At 37.7% G+C, this 13,721-nt stretch overlaps 1 protein-coding gene and 1 long non-coding RNA gene across 5 annotated transcripts in view; one reads left to right on the top strand and one right to left on the bottom strand.

Annotated features, from left to right (window-relative positions):
• Positions 1 to 13,721, top strand: part of LOC105193156 (synapse-associated protein of 47 kDa) — a 70,430-nt gene that overhangs the window by 5,326 nt on the left and 51,383 nt on the right. For all 4 annotated transcript variants that reach the window (XM_011157508.3, XM_011157507.3, XM_026137382.2 and 1 more), the window contains exons 3-4: positions 62 to 147; positions 11,984 to 12,105. In XM_011157508.3, coding sequence (XP_011155810.1) covers positions 62 to 147; positions 11,984 to 12,105 — 208 coding nt within the window. The remainder of the gene's footprint in view (positions 1 to 61; positions 148 to 11,983; positions 12,106 to 13,721) is intronic.
• The window catches only part of LOC105193153, a 340,949-nt gene that overhangs the window by 290,761 nt on the left and 36,467 nt on the right, over positions 1 to 13,721 (bottom strand). The window lies entirely within an intron of this gene.

The raw sequence follows: 13,721 nt of genomic DNA, 5'->3' as shown, positions 1-13,721 counted from the left end.
CAGCATCCCCTTCGATCTGTTCGGATAAACGGGGAAATGCACGGGGAAAATATTTTCGCAGTGCAACCGGTGGGGCGGACAGCGGTCCTGCGAGTTTAGAGGGTACCCCGACTGACGACAAGAATGGACAACAGGCTTTCGGCGCCGGTAAGTACCGGAATACTAACGTGAATATACCGTTCGACGTGAAGATCGATGATCATTGTTGTACTCGCGTCGAGGAATTACTTCAAATGCCATTTACATCATTATTTGCGGGATCAAAGTGTCTCAGGTTGTTTATTTTTCACGAGACTACTTCGGTAAATGCCGAGTGTATATCATTTTGAATGCGTGTCGACGTGCTTCGCGCGTCGGTTCACGTTATTGCTGCAGCCTCGCATAAAACGGCGTTTCGCTTAAATTGTTTTTAGGTAGGCAAAATTGAGAGCCATGTCTGGACGAATAACTTTGCCCATGTTATCTCGAACGTCGAGTTTACTCTTCGTCTTTCGTGGACGTATGTCTATTTTGGAACAGGCGCTTTAAAATATTTAGAAAGGAAATATCCACGAAGGTTGTAACCAATTTTGGCCGCAATTTTTAGCCCAAATTTATGCGCACTTAGTGTGTCAGAAAAAAATTAATCGGTTCTTTAACTCCATGCTCGCCCCGACAATTACGGCGGAAAGTTTTTAATTAAATGCTCCTCTGTAGATACAAGAGGGGAGATACTAAAAAGCTTGTGTAACAGTGGCTTATATTATCACTGATATCCATCACATAAATTATTTTTTTCTATGTGCAAAGTGAACTTGTACAAACAACATATGTACATACACTAGTTTCAATCGATTTAAAAAAGTTAAAAACGTCTGATATTAATCGTGACGTAGATAGAATGTGCGGCTCGTGCATTTTAGTATCTACTCGTATTCAGTCATTCGTTTCTACTGCGCTTAATAGAGATTTGATTTTCTAGAACAGCAGCGAGATACAAGCATATTTAGTAAAATAGCTAACGGCATTCCGTGCTTTACTAACAAATTTTGGATGCGCTCATTAGAGTACAATTCGAATCAATTATAATCACTTTATAATTTCCATCTTAAAATATTCCAAAAATGTTTTTTCTAATTTCGAGCGAATATAATTTTCATTATTTTCAGCATTGTTCGAAGATCGGCGTTTTGTATTCGTTTATAATTATACATCGTCAGAATTTATATGCATTTAATATTAATTCATAGAAATATTCTGAGATTAATGTAGGAGCAATACTTTTTATTATTCTAGCGTGACTTGACAATTTTATTGTTACTCGAAACAGTCCGAGTATGCAAGTCGACAAATAATGATTTCTTTTGAAGCAAGTCGTGCTTTGTTATGCTCCATGGTTCTCACAGAGAGAATTCATGGCGCGTTGCACCTCGAAAATTCGCTTTCTCATTCGCGCGTACGTAACAATACGAATTATTTCTTTCTTCAATGAAAGCAAATCATTACTTCAGCATTCTATGGATCTTATCGTTTATGCACCTTCTTACTTTTTCGCCATTTTCCGAGCGCGACACGGGTTGAGGCACTTTGCGTAATGATCGCATTTCATATCGTAAAGAGCGGAACTCTTCGTAGGGTACTTGTAACGGAGCTCAGTAAGAGAAAAATAATTAATGTACGTTATGCTAAACAAGGGAAAAAACCGCGTAACAAGTTCGCGGAAACAAACGAAATATTGCAAACACGTTGCCGCGACGCGACGCACATAGCTACAGTTCTTTGCTTCGCTTGGAAATATTCGTATTTGTTCGAAGTACTCTCACACAAGTAGACTTCTCGACATGGTGGATTTCTGGGAAATTTCTCAGAGCAAAACTGAAAATGCGAAAGCGCAGCGGCTCTTGAAAGAAATTTTTTGAGTATATGCATTAGTTCGTATAAATTCAAGTCGGAGGATGGTTATTTAAACGACAGATTTATTTTGCTATATTTACCCTCGTTTAAATACTTTGCTCTCTGAATCCCTTTGGCATGAGGTACGAAAGATTTATCTCAAATTTTAATCTTCATACCGGAAGCACATCGAAATTTAGTTACTGGGGAACATCAGTTATTTTAATTTGAAACGTGGTTTATGAGATTACAATTACAATACGACCTTAGGAATAATCATATCACGTTATTTCTACGCTAAGTCACGTTTCATACGCGATCTACGTACGCGCAAAACAAATTAGCAAATTAAAAATCCGTTACATTAGCATCACGTTTGCACCGGATTGCACAATAGCTGGTTAATTTGCTTCGATCATCAGTCCTTTGATTACGCACGCCACTAAATCGTCCTATGTGCCTGTAGAAAATTCGATTTCTGCCCTAAGCGGCATTATTTGCGCTTGCACGCACGTGTATCTTCTCTCCCGGAAATTGCTTTTGTATTATTCAGACGCCCTTTATCTCGCAAACTTTTTTGTACGTGGATTCGACAGAGATACGGTACTACTTCGAAATTATAGCTATCTTTCGCACAATTTCTTCTCGAGAAAAGTGTTTCTTCCTTTTCTGGCACTAGGATTATTACCATAAAAAAAATATATATTTTTTTTATATCTACTCGATAAATAAATATCTCGAGCTCTTGCTTATAAATTATTAAAAGACCGCATTAATCTTTGAATATGTAAGAAATGTTTCAGAAACTTGAAGTTTGCTCTCTCTTTTTATATTTATTTTCAATAACTTTAATCAAATTTTTTTTTAAATAATTCCTTTGGAGAAGTCTTAAGGCTATTTTTCGATAATACTCGACTTGGAATTACGAACTTTTTTTGTTGCTATTTTTGCTATCTGTACAATAAACCCCAACTTCTTTAAATTTAAATCTTTCTCTCTCTCTCTCTCTCTCTTTCTCCTTCTTTCTCCTTCTCTCTCTAGTACTCCTCGTTTTATAAAGAGATTATGTCCGTTTCTATTTTAGAATAAATCACGTGCATAATGACCATTTGTTTTAGATATATTTTTTGCTTGCTTCAACTACAACGCAGGTAGTAGCAAGAAACGTTATGTTTCGATTCTTTCTTTTATCTCTGTTTCAAATATTGATCGTATGTCTTCGTATCGAAATCTTTTCTCTCGTGAGTTGTGCCATAATACAATTTTTATATTTCCTGCGCGCTCAGTGTCTTTTTTAATCCGTCATCAACGTGACATCAACGTTTTTTCGTTGCAGCGCGTTTCTTCCGTGGACGAAACTCAATGAGAAGGTCACTCTGTTCGTTCGTCTCGGCGCACTCTCGCTTTGCGTACAGCGCGGTGAAGCGTTTACAATGGTATTATCGGAAATCGTGCTTCCATCAGCGCTTTCCAGACCAACCTTACGAACAAAGAGCAAGTTGCAAAGGCGAATCGTTAAGTGCCATCGTTCAAGAGAAATTTTCTCTTTATACTTATAAGAATATACTTTCCCCTATTCTTTCGCCGCATAAAAACGCGCAGGGGATTCGTACCGCCGCATATTATAGTAGAATAGACCGATTTATTTGATCACCATGAAAACGTGCGCGGAGGTCGACCGAGACAGAATATTTGATGAACTTTGAAGCTGCGAGAGGGTCTATATACACGAATACCTCCACGTTCCGAGGTTATATAACATACATACGTTCTACGTAAATGCGCAAACGATATTTGCAACGCCTACGAAATGTCGTACGTTTAAAAATATACGCGAGTGTAGTCAGAAACTATATCTACGCCTTTATTAATCGAACCGAATGGATTTCCGCCGTGTGGAATTGGAGATGCGTTTTGTTTTGCGCAAACGGCACACATGGCACATCGTGCGGTTTCTATTGATCGAATCGAAGCGCGCTATCGGCCCATTGAAATTTGCACTTCTGTGTAAAATTCGCACGCGCGAGATGGCATAATAATTATGACGTAATTGATTATGAAGTATTTATACTGTATTCGCACGTGTAAATGTAAATAAGTTATATATATATATATATATATATATATATATATATATATATATATACATATATATATAGCAGCTGTTACACATTTACTATGAATTCAAAGAGCGCTCCCTGACAAAATTCGAAATTCTTTTTTAATATTTAGATTAAAATTATTTTGTTGCTTTGAACGGACATGTCATTTCACGTTGTATTTAAATTTCGTATTCACAGAATTTTGTTTGTTTAATCGCTTAATGCGCGAGCGTTCCATTGCGTCACACAAGAACGTCTGCTGTACAGGCTGTCGTTGTTCGAGAAAAACATCTCGCTATGAACGAGCAATCACTGCACAAAAATGCAATTTCCGCATCGTTGTATCTAAGAAACGTAGGAGATACAAATCGAGAAAATTCAAATCTCGCAGCGCGAATAATGAACGAATCTATCTAGACGGAAACCCGCTATCCCCTCGATCAAGACTTAACTTTTTCTTTTTTCTTTCAATCTCGCAACTTCGCGAAATATTTCTTTATCCACTTTTCCGGTATGAATTGAGCGGAAATTAACAAAGTAGAGGGTGAATGAGAGATGAAAGAAACGAGCCTGTCCTTGGCCTGGATAAACACATATCTCGCTACTCCGATATCAAATGAGCTATCGAAGAACTATCTATACGTATACTTGAGTAAAATTAAATGCTATTAAAATCGAGAAGTGTCGTTCGACTAGAGTATTCTCCTTTTACGATCCACATTACCAATCGGCGACATATAAGTGATTTTAATTAACCCGATTTGACAGGAAAAAGCTGTCACAGTTTCAAAACGCTAATATCAGAAGACCTAACGATCTTTTGCTATTTCCACCGCTTTGTTATGCACAAATGTCAAAGTGTGCATCGCGTGTATTCCAATCGAGAGAACACAGTATGCATATTAATTCACAACGATTAAAGGGAGATGGAGATGAAAGATTTTACGCACGAGAGAAAGAGAGAGAGAGAGAGAGAGAGAGGGAAGGAGGAGGAGGAGGAAAGGATGGGCGAGAGAATAGTAACGGGGGGGGGAGGGGGTGGCTTACGCAAACGGGTGAAAGGGAGTGGATGTTCCCGCCTGTCCTTGGCCCGAGGCGGACCAGACATTTAGATTCGACGGCGCTAGCCTCTGTCTATCCTGGACAACCTGCCGTGAAGTTGTTAAAAATGTTTCATGTCTATGTTTCACCCGTTGTTTCACCCTATCGTCGCTGTGTGGGGGTAAATGCCGCGAGTGGGCGGAAAAACGATTGCCGAAACGTTTCGCGCACCGGATCCGAGTATAACCAGATCCAGTCAGCAAGTAACCGTCCTTCGCGTCGTCGACGGGGTTGGACTCCCATCTTCGTCGATCAATACGCTTCCCCGACCGACTTTTCCTTCCCTCGGAAAATCAGCGACTACGACGTAACCGCAATTCGATGAGCCCACCACTACTGCCACTTCATTTCATTTCCGTTGATTTGTTTTTCACTTGTTTGTCAAATTTTGAGATAACTTGGTCAAGTTGCCAGTAGAGATATCTCTTTGCCAATAATATTAGATATATTTGTTTTAAATAGAATTGCGATTTTTCAACGTGCAATCGGAAACAAAAAAAAAAGGGAAAGATTTTATCTAAATTTTGTCATGAATTTTTTACGAAGGATACGCGTATAGATAATTCTACTTGACGTCCTGGTACCGTGTAGTCTCGATGTGTAATATAATTTTGATATATGGAATATTTGATAAGAAAGATATTTCGAGAACACACACACATTATCGATCTTCTTCGCCTACACCCTTCGTTCGATTGTTGGATGTATTTCTGATTCTCTTGCTTGGTTTCGATAGTCGTCTGGTTTTTTCACAGCCTGTCATTTCAGATTCTAAAATAACGCAAATTGTACATGTTATCATAGCAAGTCTGACAAGGAATAAAGCGTACGTAGAAAAGTTTGTACTAATTAAAGTACAAATGCTTATAAAGAAAGACATTTTGCTATCTCGTATATCACACGTCTTGTATTTATATTTCTTTTTTATTACGAAAATTCTAGCTTGATCGCATCAGTTAAATCAAAAGAAAAATCCAAATCTGAAATAACTTTAAGAATTCCGGGAAAACCAAACGCATTATTTTATAGCATTTGAATGTGTATTTTCCTTTATCGTTTTCTCAATTGTATTTCAAATTGAGAGACTGTCGCATATCGCATAGCCTTTTAGCACGATGTTCTCTTTGATTTTGCCGTTCAATCGCTATTGATATTTTCTACAGAGTTTGAATATATATTGTTTGTTAAAAATCCTTTTGTGTAAACTCTCTACGTATTGCCCTACAATTTTTACTCTCTGTGAGAATACACCATACATACTTTTACTACGGCTTAAACGAGATGTACGATCCATTTTTATGTTCAAAATAAACACATAAAAAGAATTGTGCTTGCTTTCATTCAAGATAAGTCAATAAGCCACACGATCATTGCTAAGTCAATTAAATTTTGACAGTAATCAGTTCATCGGGAGTTCAGTGTATCGATTAAGCAACGCGATGTGTTCCGAAGAGATATCGATTCCTCTTTTAATACTAGTATGGTCGAGAATCTATTTTTTGTTTGTGCAGGACTTGAAGCGGTTCTAAAGTATCTTCTTTGCATTTTGCTTGCCTGGATTACCGTAGCTTTAACGGATTCGATCAATGATGCTAATGAAAAGTTCTACGGCACATTTGAGACATTTAAATACTCATTTAAATTGACTACTATACCAAACACGGTATCTGTTATGGAAATTCTCATTCATTATTATCAGCATCAGTTTAGGTCTTGTTTTATATGAGAAATATTTGACGATAACTCACGATATATCATGAATTTAGAAAGTTTATTTTTATAAACCGTTGGAATGCATAGATTTTATAGAAATACTATATTTGACGGAGCTTGATATTTACGAAAGACCAAATCTAATTAACGGTAATATCGTGTTCGTGACAGTACAGTGCCACTCTTTCTAACGAGATACGAGTGACCCGAGCATAATTAATCCGCTCTTGGGCCATTGAAGTTTCACAGCTCGCTTGATCTGCCCGAAGCAGCAGGGTCATCGACTCGGAAGTCTGCGAACGCACTTCCCCTCGTCCGACGGAAACTCGTCGGGTTTCAGACAGAAGAGATACTCATAGTAATTGAAACGCGAGAATCATTGCAACCTACTGCCCATTCTCTGACCCGAAGATGCCACGCCTAATTCTTTTCGTTTGCGATGCCGTTGTTGAAGAACGGCGAATATACGTATTCTCCTATTACTCTCCCGCTTTACTCATTTTTCACAGCGACCGCCGCAGATAATTTTCCGCCTGACTTATAGCGGAGATTTGACCGACGATAAATCGACGAAGAATGCGAGCGAAAGGCGATAAAGTCTGAAAACGGATGCTCAAACATGAAGTCTATTTTTATCTACTAGATTGTTTCAAGGTAGGAACAAAGAGTCGCAACTCCTCATCTCTTATTATTACTCGTATCATCATCACGATAGCGTCTTTATGGTTGCAAACGTCTGACTCGACTTGAAATAACGGAGTCGAATTTTTTCTCCGGAAAAATTGTCCTTATGAATATTTGCTTGACAGGATGGAATTTTATCGTTTGCTTCTACGGATTTTTTTTCTCCCCGGGTTGTTCTTCGAACAGAGATATCAGAAATTTTGAAAATTCTTTACTCTTTATTAAGAAATTCTTGAACAAATTTCAAAAGATTAATGTTAAGAAAAACACAAGTAAATCTTGCTGTTATGTAAGATCGGTTTTGCAATTATGATCTAATAACTTCAATAAATGTTTTAATTTTTCTAATTATCTAATATATTTAAATATAAGACATAGAAAATTTCCGAAGAATTTTTTCGTATAAAGTTTTTATTTAATGTTATTTTTATTTAAAAAACGTTTTTCTAATAACGTCATAACTACACGTTTCATAATCTGATTTATTTTTTATACCCCTAATATCTTAATATAAAGTTTTACAGTAGAAAAGAGTTGAGAAGAGCAGAAAAAACGAAAAGTGGTTTCCATATTTAAGATCAATTTTCTCTCTGGAACAGCAAAATCAAACTTTAATTAAGCGCCACTTGGTACGTCATATAATTTGAAAATTCCCGACCGTAGTTGTAATTCCACAGATTCTTATGTCAGGAAGCGAAAGCGATTATCGCCTCAATGATCCTGCCATTTTACGGATATTGTTACAGCAAGCGTTGATAGTTTAATGCGCGTTACTATATATATTTATTTGACAAGTGTCGCTGTGTGTACTTTGTCAGGCTATCTTCGTACATCGTTAGACTCTCTACAGGTACATATTGTTATTAGATAGTAAGAGATATCTACTTGACAGCTGTGTGCACATATATATGTAATATCGCGGGTCTCGCATTATACATCTCGCACAGCAAAACTGTTATCGTTAATGGGTCGAAGGAGCACTATATCGGTCACGTAGTGCGCTTCCTTTATGACTGTTCTTAGTCACCACTATCCTTCCGACATATTACACAATTATCGACGTCATCAACCTGGAACATACCGGACAAGAGACTATGACATAAGGATTGTGCCATTAATATCACAAAGGAACTCCATCGCTATATATGCGACCTTTCTAACACGAGCTTGAGAATTACATAAAGTGACTAGACAGGAATGATTATATATTTTTAACCCGATAGTTTCCTTCTGGATGTATAGCGATTATATCTATACATTTTCTTTTCACGATATTGTACTTAATGTAGTGAAATAATGTTTTTTTAAAAATTTTTAAAAGACATTTTTCAAGACAAATTTTAGAACTTACAAGTTTAATATTAATAAACAAATCAAGAGCTAAACAAATATTTTGATCCAAATTTGTCTCTCACATTTATACATATTTTAATCAGAAATTTTTATCAGAAATATCTATACCATTTCTCACAACTAGAAAAATTTATTCAGTTTGACTGTCACATGTTGATTGTCTTACTTTCAGCGAGAACATTGATAACTTCTTATCGATATGTCGAAAATACATCCATATCTTATCAAGACATTCGTTTACAAGTCGCATGCAGAGTCACCGCGAAGTCAGTAAAAGACTAACGGCCGAATATGTCAGCATTCGCGCGTGACTTCTTTATGACATCGGTTAAATGAGATGTGTTCATACCGGTGACACGTAGTACGAAATTTCTCGTCACGTCTATAATACTGGAGTTCTGTCATTGGAAAGTTTGCCAAGTGACGTTCGCTGTTGGTCGAACGAACTTTTTTCTAACTTTTCTCTGGACGGTGGCGATGCGGCGACATCGTCGAATTTTCTCGACACTCCTGAAATTCTGTCCTGTTTGTTCGTGAAAATAAAACTGGGTAGATTTCGTTAACGAACAAGTATCGTATATCATCCGCGCTACGGGTTTTTGATCACGTTGGATTTTGTTAGTCGACTAGTTCCCTAAGGGATTTTTTTTGAGAGGTGGGGACGCTTGTAGCAACCACGTGTATTTTCGTGGATTGACAATAGTTAGTTTGACGTTATATTTATTTATTAAAAATCCAATATTTTTGGTTTTGCACCAAAATCCTCGTGAGACTGAAAATTGCGTAATATTTCAGAATCTCTACGTGCAGTTCACAGTTTTGGTGTCGCGACAAATTAACTCGGTGTGACAAGAACGGTTATGATACTTGACACTTGTTTAATGATCCTCGGAATCTATTCCCGGCAGGAGTTAAGTATGTCGAGTAATCTCGACTCCTGGACTCCTGCGCCAATTACCCGATGCGCCTGCATCTTGCAGAGCTGCAAACTGTTATTAAGCGTGTTGTGCAGCGTACCGTGTATATACGGAGCCACATGTATTTTACGCTGATTCGTTCTCTTTAATGGCCGTCTGCTCGCGGCGGATCGGATGGAGATAGACGGGGGATGAAGCTGCGTGAATTGAAGTGCTTCAATTCGGTTGATTAAACCGCCTTTGGTTTACGGAGGCAACCGAGTTACGGAGGCAACCTCTCTGCATATTCTTACCTATGTATGCTAAAGACGCACCTTCGTAAATTTCCTCGAGGGGTTACGTGCGAATGCTCAAATATCCCTCAAAAGACCTGTCGCCGTTTTATCGCAATATTATAGCGTTGTTGCGGTACATCTGCCGCGAAATACATAAAAAAATACGTGTCTCCCATTTTAAAGCAGCGCGACTTAACTGGATTTCCAGTTTAGTTTCTATATGGCTTGTATAAAGTGGCCTGCTGCACTCGTTCACGATTCTCTCTCGAGTTTTCTCATCAAAAGCCTTTATTAATAATTATTCCTTTCCCTTAATTTCATACAAGTATCGCACTTTCGCAATATTAAAAAAAAAATAGCTTATGGTTTTATAGACTTATGGACTTTTTGACATCTAAATGAACTTGTATTTCTATGGATTGCTTCGAGAAAAATAATATTCGAATCTATTCTGAATCCGAAATTGTTATATGATCTAGATTATATAAATATAGAAAAATTGGAGTTCGAGATTAAAGCTGACTTGCAGTGGCCGTTTCAAGTAAAATCTGTGGGAATTAAATTACCGGAAAAACGCGCTCGCAGCATTACGATTTTACACGAAACTACCTCTAAAGTGCTCTAGGTTACGACAGAATCACGTTGATATGTTGGTATGTACGGTGAGGTACGCTGTGGCGTGGCAGTTCGGAACGCTGCGACCGAAGACCAAGACCGGCCGACCTTTCCCAAGAGTCGTTAAAGCTATAAGAAGAGGTGAATCGTTTTCCATTTTATTGAAAGTGTAAATGTCAGTGTAACTTGCCGTCGATGCGTTAGACGACAATCTATTTACGTAGTTTAGACGACAAACTATTTTGCGTCGCAAGTCGCGCGATGTAGCGATGCTTTTCCCGCGAACGTTATTTTATTTTTTTAATACATCCCGAGATTACCTAATATTCTACTATTATCGGCGCATTAGCCGCGTAAAATGGGATAGATATACTGGAAAAGGGATTTCTATTTTTTCTTTTAACTACTCTATTTTACGATTTTAGTCCAAATTAGAGATTTAAAAAAAAGCCGAAATGATGCTACTACGTTATTTCCATGTCTTTAAGACTGTATGTGGAAAGCATGCATACATATACGCATGCACATTTGCGCGATATATATTTAATTGTGTTACCTATACATTAAAGACGATATGATGACACAATTTAGAATATTGAATGGTGACTAAAGATAAATGTACGGGTTTCGCAAAACAGACTTCTCACATTTCTTCACGTCGCGCTGAAATAATAGATTTACATCGCACATCGGGAACATCTGGCCATAGAACACAGCGAAAGTTACACGTACACAGTGACAGTTCGTATTAATTTAACGTCGGACATCTCGTAACGTTTTGCTTTGGAAAAGCGATTCGCGTTGGTCGCTCTTATCACTATCACCCATTTCCTTTTCTCATCGGGCCATGATAAATGGCAAAGTCAGAATTCTTGGCGAAGGAGTCTCGTGAGAAATCTACCTGGCGTATTCGGGTTAGAGAACAAGCCGGCGATGCTGTTAGCACCGTTGACGCGGTACCACCCGATTGTTCAGATTCTTGGTTAAGTGTTACCGCAACACTTGGAATTTTTCTTTAATTTATATATAAATGTAATATTTTTCTCCGAACGCGTGCCGTTTAATATTAAATAATAGTTTCTAATTTTTTTCTGAATAAGTTCAAGAAAATAAAATTAAATGACGCTAATTTTGTATTTAATTAGCAATTTTCTAAGAGCATCGAAAATAGCATCTTTCTTATTTGAAAGAAGAATGGTTATAGAACTTCACGCCTACTTATTTTTATGTAATAGCTACGACCTAGTTCAACTGCGTTCTTTTAACGTTGAGCTAACTGCAGAGAAAGGCACAGCCTTCTCTCACAAATGTCGCATTTATTCTCATTTTACTTTTCCTGTTCTGCCACCAGTTTCCACGAAGGCACTGGCTGGTGCGAAGAGTCTCGGCGGGTTCTTGTACAGCGCCGTGAACAAGGCCGGGAAGACCGTCGTAGAGGCCAGCGCGAAGATCAAGAAAACCGTCGAAGAGAATGTGAGTTTTTTTCCCCTCATTTATTATAATCTTTTAAACGCGCCGATCGATCTGGCTTTAATGACCTGCGTCACTGTCTTCGTCCTAATGATTTTAATCAGATAGTGAGATATCTTCGAGATTTATTCCAATCTAGAGAACCATTTTTAACCCTAGAGTGCGACGGTGGGTGAATTTTCGCTTAGGTTTCGTTCAGTTTTTATTATTAAAATTGAGTTTAAAATAATGTTTAGTAACATTTTTTTTACATTAAAATAGTGTTTGTTCAGTTATTCTACACTCTGCAATTTATAAAAATAGGGAGGATTTTCCTACTATTTATAAAAATAGTAGGAAAAATTTTTAATAATTCTTGTAATTGTGTGTGAGTGAATTTTCAGAGTAGTATCAACGTCAGAAAAATATGAGTAGCACTCTATGGTTAACATGAATGCATTGATTATGTGAATAATGTATTTTATTAAAAAATAATGACGTACGATGCAGCGACTATTGGCATTTTTTGCTATCCGGTATCCATGTGATAAACGTACTTTCATAATGAATGTAAATTAGTGCGTTAGTCATAATATCTTCTGGGAATTGATCGATAAATGTTTCACTATAGTTTCACTTCGAACTACTTTTTTTTTAGACGTAACTGCACAACCATTTATCCGCGCTCGTTTCGTACCGTTACGTGCACGAGCAAATTGATAACACAGTTTTAATATTCCTGCCCCGCATTATTCGATGTGTTTTCACGTTTCGTGTGTCGAAGCACCTGGAATTTTTGCATTGCACATTTACTACTCGTGCTACCGTTCGTACGTGAGTACGGATAAATTTGAAGTACAACGAGAATATAGATAGAAGCAAACTTATTTTGCAAACGTTTTTCCACGGATGCAAGGAAACGTATTTGCGCAAATATTTTCTCTTTTTGCTTTTCCGCCCTACGGAAAAATTCGTGAGCCCGGTGGTAGTTTTTTTTTCGCCTCCCCTTTTATCGGCACTGCGCTCTGTCGCTGTCGATATCGGCTCGTAGGATTTATTCTTTCGTAATGGTACGGGCTGATACATGGACGCACATATATCCAATGTTCGCGATAGAATAACAGTGTTCCACAAGAATTCAGTAAATACGTTAAACGGCGACGGCACTTCCGCACTTACGCGGTGTAATCGCGCGTCACTTACGTATTTCGGAAATTAAAGGAATCCTGTTACTGTTCGAAGCCATCTGACTTCGTCTCATAAACCTTTAATTCAAGAATTTAATGGATAACACGCGAATTGATATCTTGGAATAACAATTCGATGAAATGACTCGTAGAATTGACTGATATTTTCTTGAAAGAAAAGTAACGTGCGTAGCACTTAATATACATATCGTTATTTCAGCGATCGTCTTAAAAATCGTCATGTCAAGTTCTTATATAGAGCATTATGTCGTCTATCTTTGCCGAACGCTCGTTGCCGTTCGATCGTAGAACTCGCATCAATCAGAAAGCTCGCTGTCGTTTGCATTCGTGCATTTCATACATATGTGCCGAACAGGAAAAGCCATTGATATCGACGTACTCTCATATATGACGTGCGATCATTGAGAATACATGAATGGACGAAATTTATTC

The sequence above is a fragment of the Solenopsis invicta genome, chromosome 3 (assembly GCF_016802725.1).
Source record: "Solenopsis invicta isolate M01_SB chromosome 3, UNIL_Sinv_3.0, whole genome shotgun sequence".
NCBI classification, from domain to species: domain Eukaryota; kingdom Metazoa; phylum Arthropoda; class Insecta; order Hymenoptera; family Formicidae; genus Solenopsis; species Solenopsis invicta.
Note: the sequence above shows the minus strand (reverse complement) of the source record. Positions and strands in the feature narration are given on the sequence as shown.